At 44.9% G+C, this 26,705-nt stretch overlaps 1 protein-coding gene across 5 annotated transcripts in view; it reads right to left on the bottom strand.

Moving 5' to 3' along the window:
• Positions 1-241: 241 nt before the first annotated feature.
• Positions 242-26,705, bottom strand: part of LYN (LYN proto-oncogene, Src family tyrosine kinase) — a 119,314-nt gene continuing 92,850 nt past the window's right edge. For all 5 annotated transcript variants that reach the window (XM_084799815.1, XM_084799813.1, XM_084799814.1 and 2 more), the window contains 3 exons: positions 12,820-12,973; positions 10,015-10,146; positions 242-1,791 (listed from right to left, as the gene is read on the bottom strand). In XM_084799815.1, coding sequence (XP_084655941.1) covers positions 1,589-1,791; positions 10,015-10,146; positions 12,820-12,973 — 489 coding nt within the window. In that variant the 3' untranslated portion in view covers positions 242-1,588. The remainder of the gene's footprint in view (positions 1,792-10,014; positions 10,147-12,819; positions 12,974-26,705) is intronic.

Below are 26,705 nucleotides of genomic sequence, written 5' to 3'. Positions count from 1 at the left end.
CGCAGGTGAGTTCTAAAGTGAGTGTGTGAGCATTGGGTAGGCCACGGTGTTAGAAAACCTGCTATTGTAACTTAAGTTACTAAATGGGCACATGCAGTGTTTGTAAATAGGACATTTAGAGATGAAGGGCTTTAGAATACTTTGAAAGGACATTATTTTAAAAATCAGGAAAAAGACAAATTTAAAGTTGGAGGAAAAAGAGAATGTTAAATCTCTTCCCATAGGCATCCAGAGACTGAAATAAACATACAAACTACAGTTTTAATGGTGTCTGCAAAGCTTGTTAAGAAACAGACCCTTGGGCATTCAGGCCATCAGCTCTTCAGACTTCCCAGCTGTGGAGGTGGAGCCTCCGCACGCTCATGTGTCCTCTCCCGTTTCTCACCAGCTGGCTCTTGTTTATACACTGACAAGAGCTGACGATCTGATACACAAGACAAAAATCTCAAGAGGTTATTGAGTGTATTAAAATAAAATCAAAAATAGAAATATTAAGTATATACACAATAGCCTAAATGAAATGGGGGCAGACACAGCGGTTTTCAGTTGGAGTTTGCAGTAGAAAACCCAGGCGACAGCTCCAGTCTCCAGCGGTTTCTCCATGGTTGCCTCCTTCCTACCTGGGTGTAAACAGTCTCACACACGTCTTACACAATTTAGAGAAAAGGTTACTGAATCACAAAAATACCCCCTAATATGGCATTTTAACTTCTTAGAGTACAACTAAAATATATGATTTATAAATGTTCAAGTCACTTGAGGCAATGAAAGAAATGCTTTGCATTTTTGGAAGGCCTTGTAAGGTACTGACAGATTAGATGTTTACAGTTTTCCCAAAGGACACCATCAAACAGCCTTTAGAGAATCTTGTAATTGAAATGCCCGGACCATTGGAAACATTCTTCCATGGGGCAGAGGTCCGCGGAGAGGTCTGGGTGGCAGTGCAGCTCCAAAGGACTTCAGTTCAACAGTGGTTGTTCTGTGTGCCCATACACCACGCTCCTGCCTGACAGGCACAAGCTGCCTCCTGTCCAGTGATCTTACCACATAGGAGAATGTTTAACAGTCTCAGAAAGGGGGTAGGGTGGGGGGTGGGGAGTAATCAAATCTCCAGAGCAAAAAAAAAAAAAAAGTTCAAATTTAGAAAAGACATTTTAAAGCTCGTGGCTTCACCTGTAAAAATCTAACAGGCTGGATTAGTACTTTTTTTGTTTTTGTTTTTAAAGTGAGCGAAAGCATTGCCAGGGTAAGGGATCATCTGCTGTGCACAGGGTTATTTTTGCTAAGTGAGTTTAGTCCTTGCTGCATCTGGGAATGTGTTGCAACAGTCTCTGAACCTGAGTCACTACGCCCATGTAGACCAGTGTGGCACATATCAGAGAGAGGAGGTGTTCGTATTCTGACTGTGGTCCCGCTGAGCAGTGACCACACATTTAAGAAACAGTATCCCAAGTCCAGAGTGTTCTTCCTGAGTTGATTCATCCTGTCCACCAGGAACCAGGGACACAGTAGGTCCTGGCACGAGATGATTAGTTGCACCCAAAGGCTGCTTTTCCTACTAACTACAGAGGGTAGGGCTCGGTGCCCACTAGGGTTGCTGCTGATACTGCCCTTCCGTGGCAGTGTAGAAATCATCCAGGACACTCTGTAAGTAGTCAAACGTTGGCCTCTCCTCTGCCTTCTCTTTCCAACACATTTTCATGATGTCATACAGCTCATCTGGGCAGTTCTCCATGCGAGGCATCCGGTAGCCCTGTGACAGTGCGCTCATCACATCTGCATTGGTTCTCCCTAAGGCCAAAACAAAACAAACAAACAAACCAAGAACAGCCATGTTGAGTTTAGAAGGCCAGTTTGATGACAGACCACTTCAGGGGTTGGCTTGCTACTTGACCTGGCCTGCCGGGGTTCTGTTAATGCTCGGGAGGAGAAGTCTCCTGTATAGGGACAGACCACAAGACACGAAGAAGGAGAGCAAGTCTTTGCTTAAGCTCTCAAATTTTATTTTTCAGATAGAAGGTTTTATAAGGCAGGGGGCAGGGAAGCATATTGCTATGGCAACCCAGCTGCAGGCTATCTCAAGATGCGAGGAATTCCAAGCAGGTCACAACATTCTGCCACACCGAATATTTTGCTATCTTTATCTAATCTAACTGCTAAACTACAACAGGGTGGCTCCATCTAACTCTTATCTTTAGTCTAACTGCTGAACAATGACAGGGTCAGCTGGTTTCTGGTCAATGACAGACTGCTGGAGAGATAGGACCTAGGCTCTGACAAGATGGCTGAACATTGGCCATATGGCCTGTCCCCAACAGCTACTGGTATCCTGCAGCTAGGACTGGGTTGGTGGTATGATCTCCCCAAATTCACAGGTTGAGGTCTTCACTGACAGTCCCCCCCACCGTGGGACTGAAACTGAAGCTAAGACCCATTGTTAGTGCATAGGTGATTCTGCTGGCTGCCCTCAGGGACCTAGTACTGACTAACAACATCACTCACTGCTACTGCATTTGTTCTGGCTGTTCTGGCTGTTCTGACTCTCTCTCTCCTAGATGCTCCCCTTTTCTCCCTCTCCGCTCCCCCCCCCCCACTCCACACCCTCATGGCTCATTCCTTGTCTTTACATCTTCTCCAGGCCCTCCTCTTCCTCCTCCGCCCCAATAAACCTCCTTTATACCGGATCTGTTGCGTAACGTAATTCCTCAGGGGGCACACCTTGGTATGGGCCCACCATGGCGCCCTGTCCCTGCATCATCACTATAGATCATAACACCCGTAAAGAGGCGAATACATTAAAATGAGCTCTGTAGGTGGGTCCTAATCCAGTGTGACAGGGATGCTACCAAGATGTGATTAAATCACAGACATGCCCAAGTCCATGTAATGCCCAGTGGACCAGTCAGCCATCTGCTACCCAAAGCGAGAGACCTCAGGTGAAATCCACTTTGCCAAATTTTTTCCTCTTAGATTTTTTTTCCCCCAGCATCTCCAACAGTATGAAATTTCTGTTGTTCAAGTCACCTGGCAGACAATGTTTTGTATGCCTTTCTCAGAAAATTAAGACAGAGAAGGAATTCTAAGCAACTCATTAAGTATATTTTAGAATGGTTATGTATGTCAAGAAGGTGTCAATTTGCAAAAGCAAATCCAGCCCTACCTCACGAGTGTCAGGGCCGGAGTTTGATCCCCAAGAACCCACATAAAAAGCCAAGCGAGGATGTGTGCATTTTTTAAATGCAAACCCTGGGGGCGGTGGGGAGTGGGCAGATCTCTGGGGCTTACTGGACAGCTGGCCTAGCTAACTCGGTGAATTCCAGGCTAAAGAGAGACTCTGCCTCAAACATGAGACAGCACTGAAGAATGATGCCCAACGTTGTCTTCTGGCCTCTATAAGCATGTGTATACATGGACACCTGCACTCATACACACACATGCACCGGCACAAATGTAAAGCACCCCTTCACACAAATATGCGCGCGCGTGCACGCGCGCGCACACACACACACACACACACACACACACACACACAGTCAGAGGATGATCAAAAGAATGACGCACAGTGAGCAACGCCGTAGGGAACTGTGAGAGGGGTTCCAGAAAAAGAAGGCAGGGGGGCTTTTGCTTCCAGTGCATTTTGTTCCCTCGATGGGTCTTGGATTTGATTTCATGCCTCTTGTGACAAACGTTTGCATGCAATTTATAAGATATGTTTATTCTTGTTGGATGTCAGCTTTCATGCTTTCCCAGATATGAGTTATAGCACATGCAAGGCAATTGTGTTTAAACCGGTCGGTCCTGAGAAAGTTCTGGGAAAGGGCTGCTCTGTGAATATTTTGTATGTGCTTGCTGGCACTTATTTACATCTTTTCCTGATAATGTTTTTTTTTCTGAACTCAAACAACCTTCCTTTGAGGATTGCATTCGTGTATAAGAGTCCACTGAAACTGAAGTAAGATTGTCTACAGCATTAGACTCTAGTCTGCCCCATTCTTTCAGGTCCTCAGACCCCAGCTCTAGCAGACAAGATCTGCACAGGTCGTCGGCTAAAAAGTTGACAACATACTTACGAATTGGTATTTGACTTGACTGATCTTTTAAATTAACCAACCAGCCCAAGTCACCCTCAGCTTCTCCTTTTTTGGCATGGCAGATTTTTTTTAAGCATCTAAAAAAATTTAAAAATATCTTGCACACATCTTTTACTTTGAGACTCCCTGCCCTGCATTGGCTTTCCTTCAGAGAACACAGGTGCCAAGGAATCTTTCCTGATGTAAACCTCTGAAAATGACTGTCCCTGCCTTGGAGGAGCTCTGGTCTCTAAACGGAAAGAATCAGATAAGCTTTATTAACAGTTTGTATTTTTTTCTAAAATGTCACTTATTTATTATGTTTTGTCCAAATGTATGTTCTATGGCATCTCATGTGTGCAGTGTCTGAGGTCAGAAGAGGGCATCAAATTCCCTGGACTGGAGCTATGCACAGTTGTGAGTTACTGTGTGGTGCTGGGAATTGTCCTCTGGAAGAGCAGTCAGCGCTCTTAACCAAAGACCCAGCTCTCCAGTCCCTTTCCTCCATTTGTATCTCTTGCAAGTTGTTTGCCTGGTGAGTGAACTTTTCTCAAGTCTGCTTATGAAATACGGCTTCCATATGTGTTGACCGGAGTCCTCTGACTAGAAGACTTCACTTGACTCTCACCGCCCAGCCAAGGGGCAGATCGACATCACTTTCTTTCACTGGAGCTTTGGTCTCCACAAAATTATGTGACTCTGACTATTGGGTACGTTTCTGAAGAAATGGCTGGTTTTACTTCTGTGTGAGGTTCTAGGGTGCTGGTGAAAGGTAACACTGAGGATGGTGTAAATAGCAATGGGTTAGGAATATCTCTTTGACTTCCTTCCTGAAGAATCCTTGGTTGCATAAAGGTCAGATGCCCACAGAAGATAAGCTCTGTAGGGTCTCTGGAGCCTCCCTGCAGATGCTTTCTTTCTTATTCTAGTGTGTTCTCTTAACTCTGAGGAACACACTCAATGCTGCAGACCAAGGACAGGCATGCTCTATCCTGCCTGGGAAATCTGCTTTGATAAGAGAAGAAAGAAGAAAATAATGTGAAACCTACCTTTTTATGTGTGAGTGAACCAACACAGAAAGCGAGCCATGATATGACAAGACTTATAGACCTATAGGCGAAAGCAGAGGGGAGGTGGACTCCCACTGTACCCTAAACTCATGATTGCTGCTTAGTCTGTGCCTCAGCTGAAGAATGCAGATGCCCATTGGCTGGGGGACTCCAGGCCTCTCACATTGCCTCCTTCATTGTTTCCAAAGTGCTTACTGTAAATCACCATGGATCACGGGACAGCACGAAGTTCTGAGGGATGCAGAGATGGTTAACACAAGAGATCTGTCCCCAAGCCCAGTTGGAAAGATGCTTTCACGTGGTGACTGGGGGGAGGTGGTATTCAGAAGCAGGAAGTGGCAGAAACTACAAGCTGGTCAGAGGAGGAAGATGTGGTACAGAGACTTAAGAAAGAAATTGGGGGTTAATGAGAGGAGAGGGGACCCAGCAAGACCATAGAACACTACAGTCTATGGTCCTTCTGTGCAAGGGGGTATTGGTGTGGAGAAGAACCAGAAGTGTGCTTTATAAGAAGGTGAACTGTCTTTGCTAAGCCTCACTTAAAGTCAAGGCTGTTTTTAAAGTCACTGTTTTTAAATTAAATTCACACATGGCTGGAAAAAGCCAGAGAAGACATGATGTGTCATTGTATCTTTACATGAACTTCTGTCATTTTCTTTCTTTTTTTTTTAACATTTATTTATTTTTATTTTGTGTGTATTGGTGACTGGTGTTTTGTCTGCATCTGTGTCTGTGTAAGGGCGTTACAGACAGGTGTGAGCTGTCATGTAGGTGCTGGGATTTGAACCCGGGTCCTCTGGAAGAGCAGTCAGTGCTCTTAACTGCTAAGCCATCTCTCCAGCCCCTAACTTGTGTCATTTTCAAGCCTGCTTTCTCTTTATATAAAGTAAAGTCAAGGCCCATGTTCAGAGACCCCCTCTCTTCTCTTCATAAAAACTGCATACAGATATAACCACAATCTTGACTTGAAGACAAAAAAAAGTTAGGCTCTTTTACCTCCCGTCCCACTTTCCCTTATAATTCACTGCAAAAGAAACAACTGTGGGGGGAAAAAAAAAGAACAAGAAATAGAAATGTAGATCCTGCTTTGATGACAATGCTCTGAAACATCTGGTGGTCAGAGGCAGATGTGGCCTGAACCAAGGAGAAGAAAATGCGAGCAAAGTGCCTTCAGAAAGGGACAACAACAACAGCTACGCTGGCCCATTCCCGAGACACCTTGGCAAATCTTCAGATAGAAAGCTGGAGAGGTCAGAGGCCACAGACAGCACGGTACTGGAGCCTGCCTGGCCATGCCCCACTAGCGCTGCAAACTCGGTGCATGACCTGGGTATGGTATGTGCGCCTGAAACTCATTCTGAGGACTGAATTGCTATTCCGAAAGTGTTGTGAAGTCGGCTCTGTATATGAGGGCTAGGCTGTTAAGCAAGATGGATGCCTTTCTCACAGGAGCCAGTGCCTGCTCTTGAGACCCCACATTAGTCACCGGGAGAGAGCGTTTAGGAAGTGAGGCCATCCCCTCCAGGTAGATCATTCTGAAGGGGCCTACTTGCCCTTCTTCCTCTACCATGCACCGAAGCCGCACACATTCCTCACTGTGTGGCAGCAAGCTCCTGAAGGCAAAGATAATGCGTCCTTTATGAATGGCCAGCATCAGGCATTCTGCGCTTACAACAGAGGAGCCAGGGCAAACCGAATAGGGAAAGCTCCAGCAAGAGTGTGGGAAAAGGCAGGAAAAGAGGAAAAAGAGCCAGACACTGTGACACGTGTCATGCTGTGGATGGCCTTGAGGTGCTATGACAAGTGAACCATGCCAAGTAGAGGGTAGAAAGTGGTTATTCTCTTTCTATGGGTCTCTGGCTTCAAGAATGGGATGAGTGGATGTCTATGGGGGCTGGGAATTGTGTGGCCAGGATAGAGGGAGGACCATGCTTCATTTTACAGCTCTCTATTTCTTGATTTTGAACCACATGAACATTTTATTTATGTTAAATAAATTAATTATTATTAAATAAATTCAATAATTTAATTAATTAATTAAAATAAATTAAATACTTGTTAAATAAAATGGGAAGTTCCCACTCTATTCGGAGTTTAGCAGCACGTTCAGGACTACGAGCTGCAAATCATTTAGTGACCAAACTTCTTGAGAGCAGATTTCTTTGACAAACATGAATGGGTGGGGACATGAGTGGTGATTTTTTATTAGAATGCTTGGCATCTTACTGCACATAATTTTTCCTTTATTTTTTATTTTAGATATATGGGTCTTTTACCTGCATGTATGTCTGGATACCATGTGTGTTCAATATGTCAGAGGCCAGAAGTGAGCACTGAGTCCCCTGGAACTGGAGTTACAGACAGTTGTGAGCCGCCGTGTGAGAGCTGGCAATTGATCCTGCGGTCTCTGGAAGAGCAGCCAGTGCTCTTAACTGTTGAGCCATCTCTTCAGCCTCTCATGTGCATGTATTATTTTTGACAGGAATAAAACTATAATTATAAAGAATTAGAAAACTTAAAAAATTTACCAACAAGAAATATTAATATATGTATTATCTCCTTGCTTAAAGATAATAGCATTTTGGTAAATTACACCTTCAGTTTTTCCCCCTTTATAAATATATATTCTTTTTATTCATGGCTTTGTTATTTCCCCTCTTCTTCCTTTCTTAGTCTGTAAAAACAGTCACACAATCCATTAAAGCACTTTTAAAAGACCTTAACACCATACAACCAGTACTTTCTGGGCAGTGAAGGTCTGTGCCAACTCAGTCCCAAGTGCGTTCTCTCCACACCAGCTTTGTGGCAGGGTGGGGATGGCTCATGGCCAGAGTTTGCCTGTTTCTTTGTGTCTATGAATCATGTCTTCTGAGGAGCTAAGAGTGGTTTCTCTGGTCATTCCTCATGCTGTGGGCTCTTGTGGTTGTTGTACAGACTTCCTGATAGTCTCACATCCCAGCCCCCAAGAAGGGAAGGTAGTTGGGAATGGATGAAGCAATGGTTTCTGAACACACACACACACACACACACACACACACACACACACACACATATACATACACACACAAACACACACACAAATATACATACACACACAAACAGACACTACGTTGTGGTAGTGGTATTGATATTCTCCTTCCCCCCCCCCCCCCATCTCTCAGAATCTTTCCAAATATGGGAAATTGAGCACAATGGGCAAAGGGAAGGTCCTAGGAGGCACCTGTTCTCATTTTAGAAGCCCCAGAGGCTTTGGTTGAATATCACAGGTAACATATCACACATGATACACACATTATTATATGTTTATCATGCATCATATATATGAATATGTAATCTTGTTCATTTGTACAGGTAGATAGTATATAGGCTTAGATAGATATAGGCTTAAATACAGAACGACGTCTGTTAGTTCAGATATTGTGGATGAGTAGAAAGTTTTTCTAGTCTGTAGCAGTGTTAAGTCACTAACGTCAACACGAGCTCCCCAGCTTCCACCTCATGCTGAGTGAGACAGGAAGCTCTTCTCGGGGCCCCTAAGGCTCTGTTGAACAAGCCTGACCCCAGGGCCATGACCTCTGTCACCCTCTGGTCCTGAGTCCATTGCTTCCTCTGCCGATCTGGTGTCCTACTTTCTCATCCATATTGTGGAGACTATCTTAAGGTTAAATAGCCTGAGTGAGTTATTGATTCATTTGTTCATGTATTCACTCATCAGATGTAAAGTCCAAATTGCACTGGCTGACTTCTTGTGGTGCAAAGCTGGCTATTCCTACTCTCAAGTCCCAGGTCTCTTTCCCTTATGCCTTTGAGTTCCTGCCACTAACAACCATGGAATAAAGATAGCAGCTCCATTATTTGAAAGAATTCCTGCTAGTCCATAGGCAAGCAATACTCTCTTCAGCATCGCTTCCCACCCCACAAGCTGAGGGTCATCAGCTAACCATCAGTTTCTCCCACTAAGGGAAGGGGTTGAGAACCCGCATCCTTCTGGTCTTGGATTTGGCCCACGTGCCCAGGTATTTCTAAATGAATAGGGGGATTAGAAAATGTAATTGTAATTTTCTTCTCAGAATTTTAATTTTATATGTATGGGTGTTTTGCCTACATATATGTCTGTGTATCATGTACAAGCAATGCCTGCCAAGGCCAGAAGAGGGTCTTGGATCCCATGGGACTGGAATTGTAGACAGTTCTGAGCTTCCATGTGTGTACTGGGAATCAAAGCCAGGTCCTCCGGATGAGTAGCCAGTGCTATTAAGTGCTGAGCTATCTCACCAGCCACTAAAATTTAACTTAAATTCATCTTATCCCCCACAGTTTTGACTGAAAGACACTATTAGAGAAAGTGGGAATTTGAGAGGGACCCTTCTCCATATCGATACAGGCTCTGGGGAAAGGCGAGGCAGGTAGAACCTGGCACAGTGGAATTCAGGTGTGGATCTTGAGCAATGTCCCCAGTGACAAAGATCAGAAGAGTCTTTCACTGCCGAACAGTAGCAGGCGCCTCCTGAAGAGGGAGGGAGGCTACACCCTGCTCACCACCTCAGTCCTCACGACAAACAGAAGACACCGAAGACCCTGGTTTCTTGTACGTTTTTCTGCTCCACCAGGAGCCATGCCTTGGCAGAGGGGCGCCATCTAAACACTCAGTGCAGTGCCAAGTGCAGACAAGATAGCAAGTGGTAGACTCAGCAAAGGAAGAGTCAAGTAAAGGCAAAAAAGCATCTAAGCATCTCTTAGCAAGATTGTCACGAAAGATAATAGCCCCAGTTTCTGCCAGAAGCACTAGGTGTGGGTAGATGGGGCTATTGCCTTCAGGGTGCTTGGTTCTTCCCTCACACACAACACTTGAGTGGGAAATATGTAAGCCATACCTGGGTAGGGAATTTTCCCATAGGTGACGATCTCATACAGGAGAATTCCGAAGGACCACACGTCAGACTTGATAGTGAAGCAGCCAAAGTTGATGGCCTCTGGGGCTGTCCACTTGATGGGGAACTTAGCACCTGAGGAGGAAGACATGGGCTCTTACTTAGAGCTCAAGCTAAAGGTTCATGGGTAAATTTCTCCTTTGAGTTTTCAGAAATTCAAGCTATTTATTTGGAATAGAAAAGATACTCGCACATATCTTCCTCTTTCATGTGTTTCCTGTTTGGGCCCTTCCTTCCTTAGAAGCAGTTTCTTCTGGAACCTCTAGGGGGCACTGTAACTGTCCTACCTTTAAACACAAAAGGACATGGTGTGCAATGCGTCACCCTTTTCCTTATACTGTTTGCCTTTCAAAAGTGTTGAAATTTTACCTAGAGTTGAGCATGCTGTGTGCACCTGTAGTCTCAGCTGAGGCAGGAGGATCTCTTGATCTGAAAAGTTTAAAACTAACCTGAATAGCAAAGGAGGACCTCATCTCAAAAGCCAAACCAAACAAACAGAACAAGCTGTCCCACCAACCTTTCTCTACCAATCAGCTCCAATTTTTCTTTAATGAGCCCATTCTAAGTTTCTATGGATATATCTTTTATTTCATTAAAATTTACCTATTTAACTTTTAGTGCTGGGGATCAGCCCCTGGTCCTCATGTATGCTAAATACACATTTGATGACTAAACTCTACCCACAGCCAGAATATATATATATTCTGTATACACACACACACACACACACACACACACACACACACACACACACACGAGTGTGTGTGTGCGCACACATGTATGCTTTTGTAGACAAATAATTCTAAGCCTGTGCCCAAGCAATTGCCACTGCTGCTCCAAATGACATGTTCCCTTCTTCCATGCTCAGGACTGAGAACAGCTGTCTACTTAGAATGAGAGAGTGATGGAATGAGTTTCCTGTGAGTTACCTGGAGGTAGAAGGACCAGGAACAGGCAGATGTAGCCTAGGGAAACACACAGGGTCCCTGGAGGAAAGCAAGACCCGGCATAGACTATCACTCCAGCATCGTGGAACCACTAAGGGTTCATAGCCCATCACTTTGAAAACATTACTACATCTTTGCATGAGGTTTCTTTTTCAGTGGCTTACTAAAACTGGAAGTCCCTACAAGGACAAGAAAGACACTGGGTGAGCCCTGTTGCGTGTTGGGCAGTATCGCTGACTCCTGCATCATCTCCTGACTGCCTGAAGCAGTGGTGTAGGACTGGGACCATCTCAATGTTACCGCTTTCTTTTTTTTTTAATTTTAAAAAAAATTTATTAATTTATTCAGATTACAACTCAATTGCCATCCCATCACTTGTATCCTCCCATTCTTCTCTCCCTCCCGCTTTCACCTTATTCCCCTCCCCTAGGTCTATGACCGAGGAGGACCTCCTCCCCACTATATGGTCATAGGCTATCAAGTCTCATCTTGGTAGCCTGCTTATTCGTTTTTTTGAGTGCCACCAGGCCTCCCCACCAAAGGGAGGGGGTCCTAGAAACCTACAAGAAGAACATTGTGATGGGTTGATTGGGGACCAGGGGGTTCTGCTCAAACTATTGTGCTAACCAAGGACAATACAATAGTAAACATTGAACCTCTACTCTGATCTGCCCAATGGACAGAACATTCTCCACAGTTATGTGGAGAGTGGGGACTGACTTTGAAATGTTACCACTTTCTGTCTGGCAAAAACCCTAACGAGTTCTTTACTGTCTTTTGTGCCTTTCTGGTAATTTTCAAAGACTCAGTGCTTGTTGTTGTCAACAAACCAGGGGATTCAGTTCTCGCTCGTGTACTCCGAGAGGCTGGATTCCCTGGTTTGAATCCTGGCTCAGCCCCTTATGGAGGGATCTCTAGGGCTGCAGGATCGCTGAGGTCCATCATCTGTGGTCTGCAGCACAGAGTGTGTGTTGCACACACCTCTGTAGTTCAGGGAAACACATTCACTTTATTATTGGGTGAAGAAATTTGACTTACAGGGTAAACAAAGAATTCTGACCAAATTAGTCTTGTTTTAGTGTGACTAACTGAACTTTATGGCCGGGAGTGTGGTGCACATACCTGTAATGGCAGCACTTGGGAGGCTGAGGCAGCAGAGCTTAGAGTGAGGCAAGCCTGGGTGCGTGAGAGCCTGCTACATACAACTCAGTGGTTGAGCTCTTGCTTTGCAAGCATGATAATAGTTCATTAATCCCCAGTACCAGGAAGCAAAACAAACAACCTCCACCTGTCTCAAAACCAGCAAAGAAGAAGACAGGTGCTACTGTTTATGACCTTGTGTAAGGATTAAGTGGCATTAACCAAGACAGAACTTCTTAAAAAGTAAACTACAATTGTAACACATCTTCAATATTATACTAAATAAGTATTTTTTCAAAAAGATAGATTTTTGGTAAATGCTTTATTTAAAAACAATAGTGAAACAAGACAATAAAAATAATTCAATAGTTCTTGTTATGTAGTTTTTTTCAGTTCTTTGTATATTCTAGATATTAACCCTCTGTCCAATATGTAGCTAGTAATTTTCTCCCATCTCCAGGTCACTTAATCATACATGTGTGGGCTACACAGGAAGACCCTGTCTTGAGAGCAGAAGCAAGGCCTATGAGACCAGGGGACCACATGGTGGAATAGGGTGGTGAGAAATGGGAGGGTCTCAGGCATGGGGGTGGGGGTGAAAGGTGCTGAAAGCTTATTACGTTCTTGCACAAACACGGCTTTCTCCAACCAGCATACCTACCTTCCCTTGCTGTGTACTCGTTATCTTCAATTACTCTGGCAAGGCCGAAGTCCGCAATTTTGCACATGAGCGACTCCGAGACGAGGACGTTGGCGGCTCGCAGGTCACGGTGAATGTAGTTCTTCCGCTCGATGTATGCCATGCCCTCTGCGATCTGCAAACAGAGTGGGCGCAGGCTTGTAGTCTAGGTAGGCTGTCATGGTCGGCCATCGAGAAAAACTTAAACACAGAAACAAACCTTGATTTTTTTTTTTTTGAGCTGGGGGGGGGGGGATCCTTTTGTGTGCATTATTCTGATTGTTCAAGTATTTAAGGCAGTGCTAAAGCCACCCTTAGAATCCTTTCTAAAATCTGTCCCCTAACATTTCTAATGACGGCAACTTAAAAAAGACTTTTGTTTTATTTTTCATTACGTGTGTGTGTGTGCGCGCGCGCGCACACACACGCGCACACACACACGCACACACACACACACACACGAGTGTAAAAATTGAGTGCAGGTGTTCATGGGGGCCAGAGGGGGAATCAGATGCCCAGGAGTTAGAGTTACAGGCAGTTATGAGCAGTGCTGGGAACTGAACTCAGGCCCCTCTGTAAGAGCGGAACATGGTCTTCATTGCTGACCATCTCTTCAGCTCCAGGTCTTGTTTTTTAACTAACAATACATTTCAATATATTTCCACATTTTCAAAACTGTGGAGGCTCTTTTTAAGCTCTGTAAAACCTGCCCATGCTGACATGCAGGTGTCATCTTAGATCCTTAAGTGAGGAAACATATCCTATTCGCTGGATGTTTGTGTCCCCCAAATTCATATATTGACACCCTGACCCTCAATATGTCCGTTAATACATGTTGGTAGTTGTAAAGTAATTAGGCTGGGGGGAGGGCGGGTGCAGGACAGATTTGGTGCCCTGACACAAGAGGCCATAGAGAGCTTCCTGGTCACTTCCACCCTGGGTGGCCATAGCTATTAAGGAGCTCTGAAAGAGCTTCCTGTGCCCAACCCTGAATGTGCTGCTGCCTTCCGGATGGCCTTGGAACCGTGAGAAATGGTGCCTGTTGTTTGAGCCATTCAGTCTGTGGTGTTTTGCGGTAGAAAGCAGAAGGAAGACAATAGGAGTGATGCGCTAGTACATTAATAAGGCACCAGGGACAGGATGTGAGGGATGTGCCTGCTGGAAGATCCTTTCTGTCAGGAGCTTGCTCAGGAAGAGGCATGGTGCCAGCTCTCCAGAGCCTCTGTGCACTGTGCCTCATATACTCTGGCGAGACCATGGGTGAAAAATGAAGGATTCAAATACACAATAGCACAAAGAGGAGGTGACTACTTTGTGCTGGTAGGAAATGTGGTACAGCTCCAAAATCAGTTAAAGGTTTGTATCACCAAATTACACACGCAAGGATAAGGAAGAAAGAAAGTGTTTGTGTGTGTGTTCGCCAGGTTGTTTGTGTGGGCATATGAATTTGTTTGTGTGTATGTGTGTTTATGTGCTTATGCATATGTGTATTTGTGTGTGTGTGTTCGCTCGGCTGTTTGTGTGGGTGTATGTATGTGTTTGTGTGTATGTGTTTGTGCATATGTGTGTTTGTCTGTGTGTATGTGTGTCTAAGAGAGAAGTCATCTCTGATTAGAATTACTTCTCCACAGACTGAATTGATTCTGCCAAATTCTGTCTTGAACTGTAGCAGCTCATCTGGAAGGACCTGACTCTCCATCACCATCAGCAACATCCTCATTACCTCAGGATGTGAACCCTGTCCAAGCCCCTCCCAACTCCACAGCTCAGCAAAGGAGGACTCCCTTCCTCTCTGGGCCACATCCAGGTTCTCCTCCCAGAGCTGTCCCAGTCCTTCCTGAACTTCTCTTCCCTGGTCCTGCAGCATTGGTTTGTACAAATGCTGCTTGCAGCTAAGGGTTATAGCTTTTTGCCAATGTTTTTATTCCATTCAGGGTGCTTACTGTTGTCATGGCAACCAGATAATAAACATCTCTGAGGCAAAAGCCACATTGTATATCTTTTCTATTCTAACTTTTATCTAGCGGAACTTCTCTGTTGTCACCAATCTCCTTCAGAAAAATACGCTAGAGTTTTTAATAGCACCAGGAAGCTATGTTGCAAACACACAGGATTTCACAGGTGTCATTTTTGTAGCTACAAAAACTTGCTGAGAACAGTCAGTGTGTCGCAGACCTACTTCAAAGTTTAGACAACCCAGAATTTTACTCCCTGTGGGTACCAAGGAACACTGTCCAAAATGCTTCAAGTGCTAATAAAGTTCTAAAGGACCCAGCTCTGCTTTGTCTTCCTGCCTCCTCCCCATGGCCACTCCAACAACGTCCCAGGTACCACCCTCAGGCCTCTCCATGGGACACTCACTCCTCTCTTACACAACACACTGCACTTATTCTCCAGGTCTCAGCTGAGAGGGCACTTCTTTGAGAAGCCTCGGTAGCGCATTGCCTTCTCCAAGGAGTGCATCCCCCACTCTATCCCTGTGCCCAACTCATGTGCCCGCTCCAAACATGTGCATCCCTGGGCATAGGTGAAATACACGTGCTGCCTGCATACAGCTCTAGACATAATTCAAAACACAGCGACAAGAGAGCCGACCTTGTAAGGCATGGTACAAATGTGACAATTGATAAGCACACAAAACAGAAACCAGGTGGTGACAAGGGGAAAATGTGAGGCTGGTCTTGATAAATAGGGTCTGGGTGGTCTTTGCTTTCCACAACTCTCAGTGGCCCTAGGTACTCAGAAGATGCACACACCCCTCTCTGGAAATATTCAAAGTAGCTTCAACAGGAAGTCCACAGCAGGTGGGGGGGGGAATGAGAGCCCCGGTGAGGGCACGCTGGCATGCATGACTTCCTGTAGAAGACACAGCACACCGACCACTGGGGCGTGGCTTAGAGGCCAGAGAGAGGGTATGTAACATGAGGGACTGAGGCCGAGGGCGGAAGGCAGGAGTCGTGCTTAAGTCTCTCCTTGTTTGCTGGCACACCATCCTCAACCAGACTTACTAAAGCTGGCTCAAATGGAGAGTGCAGAGCATGCTGGGACTAAGTAGAAGACTGGGGACAGGGAGTTGCCATCGGTGGCTGGAATGCTTAGGCTTATAGAGACAGTGAGACACCTTACTGGAATGAGCCAGAGGCAGGTTCTAGAGCCTCAAAGGGACACTGGCAATTGCATGGTCACGACTGATGCTGTCTGAGCCTCTCTCCAGTCCTCCTTAGTAACTGAGCCTTTTTGAAATGCTAGGTCACAGACACCTACCTAACAGCCTAATCATTATAGAGAACCTGAGGGAGGAGTGTGAAGAAGCCTAAAGTCCCAACTTAGGCCCGAACTGCAGTTAACTTGAGCCCTGTGCGGGACCTACAGATGTGAGCAGCAGTACAGACTGCAAGGAACCAGCACACCCTCGTGCTTGGCCGTGGATTCCCAAGGTCAGCTCATTGTAAGAACATTCCAGCAACTTGCTAGGAGGGCTCCTACACATGTGCTCAAGCTAGGCACCCACTGAAAGTGTTGTGATGGGATTCTCTGAAGCAGTAACATCTTGAGCAAAAAACCTCGTTTGCTTTGGCTTTCCGTTCCAGGCAGAGCACTTTCTCGAGCTCAGCTTTCAAACAGTAATGTAGGTGTTGAGATGAGATTCTAAATGATAGCTCCTGCTGAGTTGAATAAATGGTAGACATCCCAGAAAAGTGAGACTCCCAACTATCACAACTTCATTTTCTGTAAAATCAGTTTCCACTCTTTTTTTCTTTTGTTTTGCTTTCAATACAAGGTTTCTCTGTGTAATAGTCCTGGATGTTCTGGACTCACTTTGTAGACCAGGCTGGACTTGAACTCACAGAGATCCACCTGCCTTTGCCTCCTGAGTGCTGGGATTACAGGCATAAACCACCATGCCTGGCTTCAGTTTTCTCTCGTTAGCCTCCATCTCTACTATGTTGTTCTTTTTTTTGGCTTCTCAAAACAAACAAACAAAAGCAAATCTTTAGAAAAAAAATCTGGCTATACTTGATACCTGCAGGAAGAAACCAGAGCCAGCTCCTGCTGGTCCAGGCTAGAAGGGACACTTCGTTCATAGGTACCTTTTCCCTCTTTCAAGACACTTAGCATTCAGCACTACAGAAAAGACTGTCAGATAACTAAATCAAACCAAGGCACGGTTGTCTCTGGGGATCCTAAGAAAGACAAGCTCAAGCCTCTCACTCTTAATGTCCCCAAACCTCAGAAAAGCCACTACTGTGGTAGCTAGTGGAAATGTCAAGTCTAGTGAGACAGGGTTTGTTTGACCAGAAAATGGTTTTGTTGTATTGTGTAGCAGATGATGTTGATGGTGGTGATTGTGATGATGATGGTGGTGATTATGGTAATGATGGTAGTGGTGCTGGTGGTGATGATGATGGTGGTGGTGCTGGTAGTGATGGTAATGATGACGATGATGGTGATGATGGCGGTGGTAATGACAAGGACAATTAGGTAGTGAGGGAGATACTAATCATCCCCACCAGTTAAGTATTTACTGTGTTTTACAATCTGTGATTAACTCATGCTTGACTCTAATAACAACCACTAGGCAGGCTTTTAATGAACACAGGAAATGAAGCTTAGAGAAGTTAAAGATTCCATAAGACACCAGAGTGTAGGAAGCCCAAGGAGGAACATGACAACCACAATCCGTGACCACAGTCTGTCTGGTATAGTGACTGTCACTTAGAAATATTTATGACTGAAGCAAATGCTGAGAAACACACCCTTGCTGGGTGTGCTGCCCTCCTGGGAAGAAGGGCAGAGCTACCAGGAAAGGTAGAGAACCATGAACCACAGGGCTCACACTAGCAACCTAGCCACAGAAGGTAATAATGACACTACCTAGGATGAAGGACACCCTTGTCTTGTGAGCTGCTACACAGACTTGTAGTGTCTGGAAATGTGAGCCCCTCTAATGCACCTGGGGAAAGACATGCTTCAGGGATGCTGGCGTACTCATTTTTCAGATTTGACTTTTCTCAACTGACAATCAACCAGTTGAGCATCTGGAAGCACCAATCAGCTGAATGGCCTGCCCTTCCACAACCAGGAGCCCAGAGTCACCAGTCTCACCAAACACATGTGGCAGAGACAGGAAGTGTCGGCCTCTAACAGAAGTTACTTAGTGAGCTGCAGCACGCAGAAAATAAGCACTGCTTCCCAGGATGGGGAGGCCTAGTGACACTCAGAGGAAGGATAGCAGGCTACCAAGAAGAAACTTGATACCCTATGAGCATATACAGGGGGAGGAAGTCCCTTTCAGTCACAGTCATAGGGGAGGGGAGTAAGGGGAAAATGGGAGGGAGGGAGGAATGGGAGGATACAAGGGATGGGATAACAATTGAGATATAATGTTAATAAGTTAATAAAATATATTTTAAAAAAAGAAAAAGAAAATAAGCATGTGGGAAAGATTAAGCTTTGTCTCAGGTGGAAGCAGTCTTGGCGGGCTTTACCCTTGGGGCACACCATGAATACCTTGTGAGAGACTGTTTGGAGCCTTCCTGGGCTTGGAATTCAGGAAGCCTACCTAGGAACCCCACCGTGGCTATTGTTTTCCTAATTGACCCTCGAAGGGAGAAGGGACCGCCCTTTGCATATGACTGGGAAGGTGGGGGAGAGAAAAACAAGAGGTAGAAGGAGAGAAGGAGAAGGCGCGGAGAGAGAGGAAGGGACCGGACCAGCTCATGGGACTGAGACACCTAAGGACCCGTCCTGCCGAAGGGATTCCAGGAGGTTTTAATCTTCTGTCCCTTTAACCTTTTTTTCCTTCTTGTATATGCTAGTTGGGTTGTATAATAAAGTTTAATTGTTAATAAACTGAGCCAACATAAGCACTGCTTCCTGCAAGTGGAGGCTCAGTTTTGGAGGCTGTACTGGCTGGTTTTGTGTCACAGCTAGAGTCATCAGAGAGGAAGGAGCCTCAGTTGAGGAAATGACTCCATAAGAGCCAGCTGTAAGGCATTTTCTAAATCAGTGATCAGTGGGGGAGGGGGTCCAGCCCATGGTGGGTTGTGCCATCCCTGGGCTGATGGTCCTGGGTCCTATAAGAAAGCAGGCTGAGCAAGCCAGTAAGCAACCCCGCTCCATGGCCCTTGCATCAGCTCCTGCCACCAGGTTCCAGCCCCCCTTGAGTTCCTGTCCTGACTTCCTTCCATGATCTGGAAGTGTAAACCAAACAAACCTTTTTCTCCCAACTTGCTTTTTCATTATGGTGTTTCTTCGCAGCAGTAGAAACTCTAACTAAGACAGGGGCTATAGAGTGACCTTAGAATCCCAGGGGCCACCATGAACTGCTAGCCTGCTTTCACATTTTAGTATGTTTATAGCTACATAGCTTTGTTGCTTAGCAATAGGAATCCATTCTGAAAAGCCCATTATTTAGTGATTTTACTATTGTTTAAGTATCATGTGTTATACATACATAAACTAGGGTCGTGACATCATCACTACGTGACAGAACCTGTGACTATGGTTATATGGGCAGCCTGTGGCTGATACAGCATTGTAATGTTTATACCACAGTTTTTTGTTTTAAAACACAAAGTGGACCTTACAGCACAGCAACTCTTTCTCTATCATTTTCCTGCAATGAGCAGGCATACTACCTTACACGTACACATACAGCTTTACATGTGCATACACACTTATGGTGGGCAGGGTGAGATAGGAATATAAACCTCAGGGTCTTATTACTTTACAAATAATTTTCTCCCAAGAAACAACATCAGGAATGTTGAACCACCACCAACGATCTTAGAGTCCAGTTTGGGCATGCTCACATAAATTTCCCATCCACTAAGAATGCTTAAGTAGAAAGCCTGTCTTCCTGCTCCCCAAGCAAGCAGTGCACATTGGGCGCGGTCTCATCAGGCCACCTTTGCACTGGGCCAGGATTGCTCTGGGGAAGGCAGCACTGGTCCCTGATGCTGAATGAACTGGAGCTTTACATCATCACCATTGCACACACTTAGCACCATGCTGGGGGCTCACAGCAGTTGCTTCCGTGTGGAGAACATCTAAGGCTCACAGTGACATGCAACAGGCCTTCTTTATGGTCTGCAGACCCAGGCGGAGCTCAGCTAACTCTCTTTGTGGGTGACCTACTAGTGCTAACAGCTCCCAAGTCAGCCATCTGCCTCCCTATGAGGAATCAGTCAACTCCGGCACCGCACACAGTTCAGCTTTCAACTAGCTCCCATCACGTGATATTTGGGATTCAGGCAGTTCCTTACCTTGTCCCTCACGTGCTCATGGAGCTGTCACCACAGAGCAGTCACCATGAAACTTCCTGATGCTTTGGTGGACAGATAGTGAAGTGCCACATAGGTGACCTGGCTCCAGAACTTATTGCTCCAGTGTCTCTGTCCATTCTAATTACTAGGCTGAATGTGATCTTTCAAGCAAAACTAGATTGTAGCCCAGAAAATTCCAGCCAGAACTGAAACAGAGTCTGCCTTGGAATGGGTTGTGGGAATAAATACACCAGCCATCCAGACAGGCAACGAGAGATGCTAAACAAGGAGTGGCCACAGGGTAGCGAGGAGGGACCAGCCACCCTGCTGCCTCACCTGCTCTGCAGGGCAAGCTCACTGCACCCTCTAGAGTGCCAATTGCTTCCTAAGGCTGAGGAGGAGCCGGTTCAGAGAGTGAACTCTATTCCAAGGAACCAGGAGCTCTTGGAGTAGGGGCAAGGTTAGTAAAGTGGGAGGGAAAAACGATACACAGCACAAGCTCTGAAGAATCTTTACAGGGAGAAGCAGAAAACAGAATTTGCCAACAAAGTAAAACAAGGACTCACATTTCTTCACGCTCCCAACAGGGCAGCATTTGTCTTGTTGCACTCAATTGCCATAGAAACAATAGATAGTAATAGTCATTGATCTTCCATATGGATCCCTACTCTGCCATCTATGATGTGGAGGAAACATGGCTCAAGAAGCCCATTCACTTCTGTTGATGCTTTCATTCTCTGGGGAGGTGTCAAACTTTCTTGGAAAGTTTAGTCTTATTTAGTTGTAATATCCATCTTTCCTGAGAAGACACAGCTAGAAATAATGATCTGTGCTTTAATGTCGATGATGGTGGCGACGACAACATCTAAGAGCTTCTTCTTGCCCTGAAACTGCTAGACTTTTACGAAGTTGAAACTAGGCCACTCAGCAGGTGCCACTCATAGCAAAAAACAAACAAACAAACAAACAAACAAAAAACAACAAAACCCCCCCAAAAAACAAAAAACAAAAAACTCAAAACAAAAAACCAAACCAAACCGAAATAAACAAAACAAACAAACAAAAAGACAAAACAAAACAAAGCAAAACAAAACAAAAAACCACCAGAAACAACAACAACAACAACAAGGCGCTGGAGTGGCTGCTCCAAGCAAAGCAGGACTGGAGCTGTGTCCCGTGGGCTCCTCTTTTATTTATACACACTGGCTTCTGCCTTTATAAACAGAGTGTTCACCAAGCTGGCAGCACAAACACAGGAGGGAAAGAGAAAGAAGCTGATGAGATCATTTGAAACCCAACCAAGGCAAAACCCGAAGTCTGTGCGTGAGGCTGTCCTCGCAGCTGAGGCTGAGGGCGGAGAAGGGAACACACGCATGCAAAGCTGCTGCTGTGCCTGGTTGGTCAGAAGGTAACCTGCCAAGAACAGGCGAGGATCCCTCAGGGATGATGCAGCTTTCCAAAGTGGCTCCACCTACTGTACGATTGTATTTAAATTAGTGTGTTCCCATGAAAAGGAATCACTTCCTTTAGGGAATGGGGCGGAATTGCCAGTTATTTTTCTTAGGCTTTTCCTTGCAAAATAACCCACATGAGACTACTTCACACTGCTATGAATTGTATAAACAATGAGAAAAGAACAAGTTCTAGTGTAGGGTGGGGACCAGAGCAGATGTTGTGCAAAATTACATGGCGGGGTGTTATTGTTAAAAACAGAATTACAGCCAGGAGTGGTGGTGGTGCACGCCTGCAATCCTAGAGCTTTGGGAGGCAGAGGCAGGCTGATCTCTATGAGTTGGAGGCCAGCCTGGTCTACAAAGCGTCCAGGACAGCTAAGGCTACATAGAGAACCCCTTGTTTTGAAAAACAAAACAAAACAGAAAAACCAAAGCAAGCAAGCAAACAAAAAACCAAAAATGAAAGAGATTTGACTCTCAGAACCCACATAAAAGGGCCAGCTATGGTAGCTGGTGTTTTTAGTCCTCCTGCTGGGGAGGTCAAGACAATGCAATCCTTGTGCCTTCCTAGTTGGTAGACAATTTGACTAGGCAGCCTAGACAGTGAGAGACCCTGTCTCAAAAATGAGGTGAAATGCTTCAGAGGACCAGCCCTTCATACATACATGTGCATATACCTGAACATGTGTACCTGTACTCACATGAACACACACACACACACACACACACACACACACACACACACACACACACACACACACGAAACCATTGTAGGGCTTGAGCAATACTTTTACATCCACCTTTAGAGAAGCATTGTTCACAGAAGCAAGCCAAATATCCACCGGTGGTTGAACAGATAAACAAAATGCCCTAGGTTCATAGCACGAAACATTATTCAGTCAGCAAAGGGAAAGAGATCTGCTACATGTAACACCAGGCATGAGCCTTGCAAATATTGATCTACATGAAACTAGTTAGTTAGGAGCCACAGAAAGTAGCATGATGGTTAGCAGGTCAGGCAAAGAGGAATATGGGGAGTTAGACACAATGTGTAAACTAAAGACTGGGTGGCTTAACGCTGTGGGAGTGCTTCATACAGGAAATAAAGGGTGGCAGGGCTCCAAAGTGGCAGGCCATGTGGAAGTCCTGAACAACAGGGTAGGACCAAGAAGAAGTTGTTGAGAAATCTCTTCCCCTTCCCCCAGCCCAATCTCAAAACTGAAAGGATGGCTCAGTGACCAGAAGTGCTTGCTGTAAGACTGAAAACCTGAATTCATCACACACACACAAACACACACACACACACATGAAAGAGAGAGACAGAGACAGAGACGAGACAGAGACAGAGAAGAAAATCATCTGGAAGTTTGCAGACCTGCTAGCCTGGTGTAAATAACATGGCAGGAAGAGCAAAAGAGACCCTGCCTCACTGCCTCAACAGGGAAGAAGGAGGGAACAGACTCTAGAAAGTTGTCCTGTGACCTCCAGACAAATGATGTGGCACATTCACAGTCATAACACACACACACACACACACACACACACACACACACACACACACCAACATGCTTCAAATAAACTGTGCCATGGTGTTATGCACAATATGGCTTAGCAGGAAATGGGCAGATTACTAACAGTGTCTCAGAGCTCAGTACTATGAGGATGCATCAGAGATTTGGAATCAGTTGTCTTGAGTTTGTGGGGAATGGGAGCCAATGATAATTATTACCTTAACAGTTTTAGATGTATGTATTTTATGTGGCTGCCTGCTTTGCCTGCATGTGTGTGTAATTGCGCCACTCGCGTGCCTATTGCACAGAGAAGTCAGAGGATGGGGTCGGAACTCCTGGAACTAGAGCTGAGCCAGCATGTGGGTTCTGGGAACCAAACTTGGGTCCTCTGCAAAAGCAATGAGTGCTCTTAACCGATGAGCCACCTCCTCAGCCCCAATAACAGTTATAGTGATTGCATCACCATCTCTGAACCCTGTGTGTGTGTGTGTGTGCGCGCGCGCGTGTACCCACACATGTGTTATCCGGTGCTGAGCCCAGAGCCCTGTGCATGCTAAGTAAATACTGTGCCACTTTCACCCTCAGGTCCGCACTGTATCGATAGGAACACAACTAACGTAAACATTAGGCTTATAATAGTGAACTGATAAACACTAGAGAGGATCTCGCCAGGCCAGGTGGGAGGCTAAGATGGCAGGGCCAGGCCTCAGGCACACCTCAGGCCAACGTAGGTTGGCCACCATGGATCCATGGAAACGGCTTGTCACTTCAGTACACACAGGATAAGTGGCAGACATGCTAGAAATCTTTTCACTGCCACAGCAATGGTGGAGATGCCCTAAACCTGGTCTGTACCTAATGAGCAGAGACCACGCAGAAAGGAGAAAGGAGCAATTTCCCACTTACTCCAGCTAGGGAGGGGAAGAAGAGAAACGCCACTGGCCACCGTGTGCTTCTTCAGAGGCAAGACTGCCCGTGCTGTGCAGTGTGCACTGACCCAACAGGTGGCTCCTGATGTTCCCAAACAGGGAACGAGTCCCTCAACTCAATGCCAAAACTGCTCAGTGGGAATGAGCTATGATTTTGAAAAGAATTAAGACATCCAGCCTCTGATCCTGGGCTCCATCTCAAGGAGCCTTGTGCACAGGCATGTTCTGCAGTGCTGCTGTAGCAATGAAGGAATGGGCGTGGCCTAAGCACTGCCTCTAGGTGAAACCAAGGAAATGGTCCCACACTCTCAGGAACAGATTTCATTGTAATAGGAACACACATCTTTATAGAATTTTAATAATTTTTTAAAGAAAGCAAAACATTCAGCTAGGTATCTACAAACATGCAACAGTGCGTAGAATATGAACCCACTGTATAATTTAAAGCATAGTATTAAAGGATTGGTAACCAAGAGATAACAAGAGACTATCCAAGATATTCCTAGAAAAATAAACTGGCTGCAATGAGTAAATAGAAGAAAAGACCCTTGGCCTCATAGACAGAAAATAAGCAGAAATTGTAAAAAATAAATTAAGAAATTAGGAGCTCAAGAGGTGACTCAGAGGTTAAGGGCACTGACTGCTCCTCCAGAGGTCCTGAGTTCAATTCCCAGCAATCACATGATGGCTCATAACCATGTGTAATATGATTTGATGCCCTCTTCTGGCATGCAGGTGTACATGCAGGCAGAGTACTATATACATAATAAATAAATAAATAAATAAATAAATAAATAAATAAATAAATAAATAATCAATCTTTAAAAAGAAACTAGACAGGGCTAGAGAGATTTCTCTGTGGTTAAGAATACTTGCTGCTCTTGTAGAGACCTGGTTTTGGTTCCCAGCACCCACATCAGGCAGCTGACACCCTCCTGTAACTCCACTTCATGGGATCTGATGCCATCCTCTGGCCTCTGTGGACACTGCACACATACACATACACAGGTCTTCACACATACATGCACATTAAATAATTTTTATTTACTTATTGCTATTTTAATGCACATGAGTGCTGTATCTGCATGTACACCTGCAGGCCAGAAGAGGGCATCAGATCACATGATAGACGGCTGTGAGCCACCATGTGGCTGCTGGGGATTGAACTCAGGACCTCTGGAAAAGCAGACAGTTCTCTTAACCTCTGAGCCATCTCTCCAGGCCCACATTAAAAAAATTTAAAAGAGAAATTAGGCTTACTGGATTGGGTCAGAGAATGAATAACAACACTTAGTTTGGGCAAGAAAATAAATAAAAAGATACACCTGCATTTTTAAGAGTTTTGTGACGAACTACCCAAATTAAAAATGAACACACACTTTGGAAGTGGTAAATCTACAATCAAGGATTTACCCTTCAAATATACTCCCCAAACTTGTGTACCTAGGCCTTCACACATTGCCATCCATGCTTGTAACACTAAGAAGCCCAAATACAAATCAAACAACAACAGCCTAAAAAGCAATATGAATGTCTAAGAATAAAGATGTGACTACATAAATCAACAAAGTCACGGAGGAGCTCACTGTGTGTGGCTACATAAACCATGGCACAGCCAAAGGAAGATGCTCAACTGACTAATAGATGTGGAAGATCCCTCAATGTTGTTGATATGAAAAGTACCCAAAATACAGTCATTGATGAAGCTGCAGCATAAAATGTATACATAATTCCATCCACAGGAGGAGAACATAACGTATCATGAGTTGGGAAATACGTTTTAGCTTATAAACTACAAGGTAGTTGATTTTCTTCTTTTTATCCATTATCAATCATTAATTACAGAACTCATTATTCTCAATGCTAGTGCTTAAAATATTGCCCCCAAGTAAAATAAAAATGATGCATAAGAATAAACAACATACCATAATAATGAAACAATTGTTTTACTATTACCATAACTATTATTTTGGTACTGGGGACTGAACCCACGGCCTCTCACATCCTAAGCATTGAGCTTTATTCCAGAATCCTCTGGCTTATTTTTAACATCTTAAAAAAATTATTATTATAGTTTGTGTATGGGTGTTATGCCTGTATATGTCTTTGTACCACATGCATGCAGTTCCCACAGTGGCCAGAAGAAGCGCATCTGATCCTCTGAAATAGGAGTTACAGAGAAGGTTGTTAATTGCGATGTAGGTGCTGGCAGCTGAACCCAAGTCCTATGCAAGAGCAACAAATGCTATTGACTGCAGAGCCATCTCTCCAGCCCCTTTACATCTTTTAAAAATTATTATATTTTAACATTTTAAGTCAGGCTCTCAGTAAATTACCTACATTAGCCTTGAACTTACTCTGTGGCTCAGGTTGGCCTGGAATTTGAGCTGTTTCTGCTCTCGCCTCCTACAGCACCAGACCAGGCTAAAGTGCTATTTTAAATAATCAAAATTCTGAACATATTTTTCCCAGAACCTTCCAAAGCATGGCCACTTGTTTCATGTTATATCGGCTTTGAAGGATTTCCAGTGTTAGTCACCAGGCTGTTCGTTTTTATATAATCATATCAGTGTTAGGAGTTTAAGAAGGAGCTTGGGGTATACTTTGGACTTCCAGTCACCGTAGCTTTACTAGAATGCTCTTGGTACACTCTTGGTGTGTTGTTGTTGTTCTTGCTGGGATTGAACCCAATAGACCTGCCACTGA

The sequence above is a fragment of the Acomys minous genome (genome assembly GCF_964271855.1).
Source record: "Acomys minous genome assembly, chromosome: 1".
NCBI lineage: Eukaryota > Metazoa > Chordata > Mammalia > Rodentia > Muridae > Acomys > Acomys minous.
The sequence above is the reverse complement of the archived record's forward strand: the minus strand, read 5'-3'. Positions and strand labels throughout refer to the sequence as shown.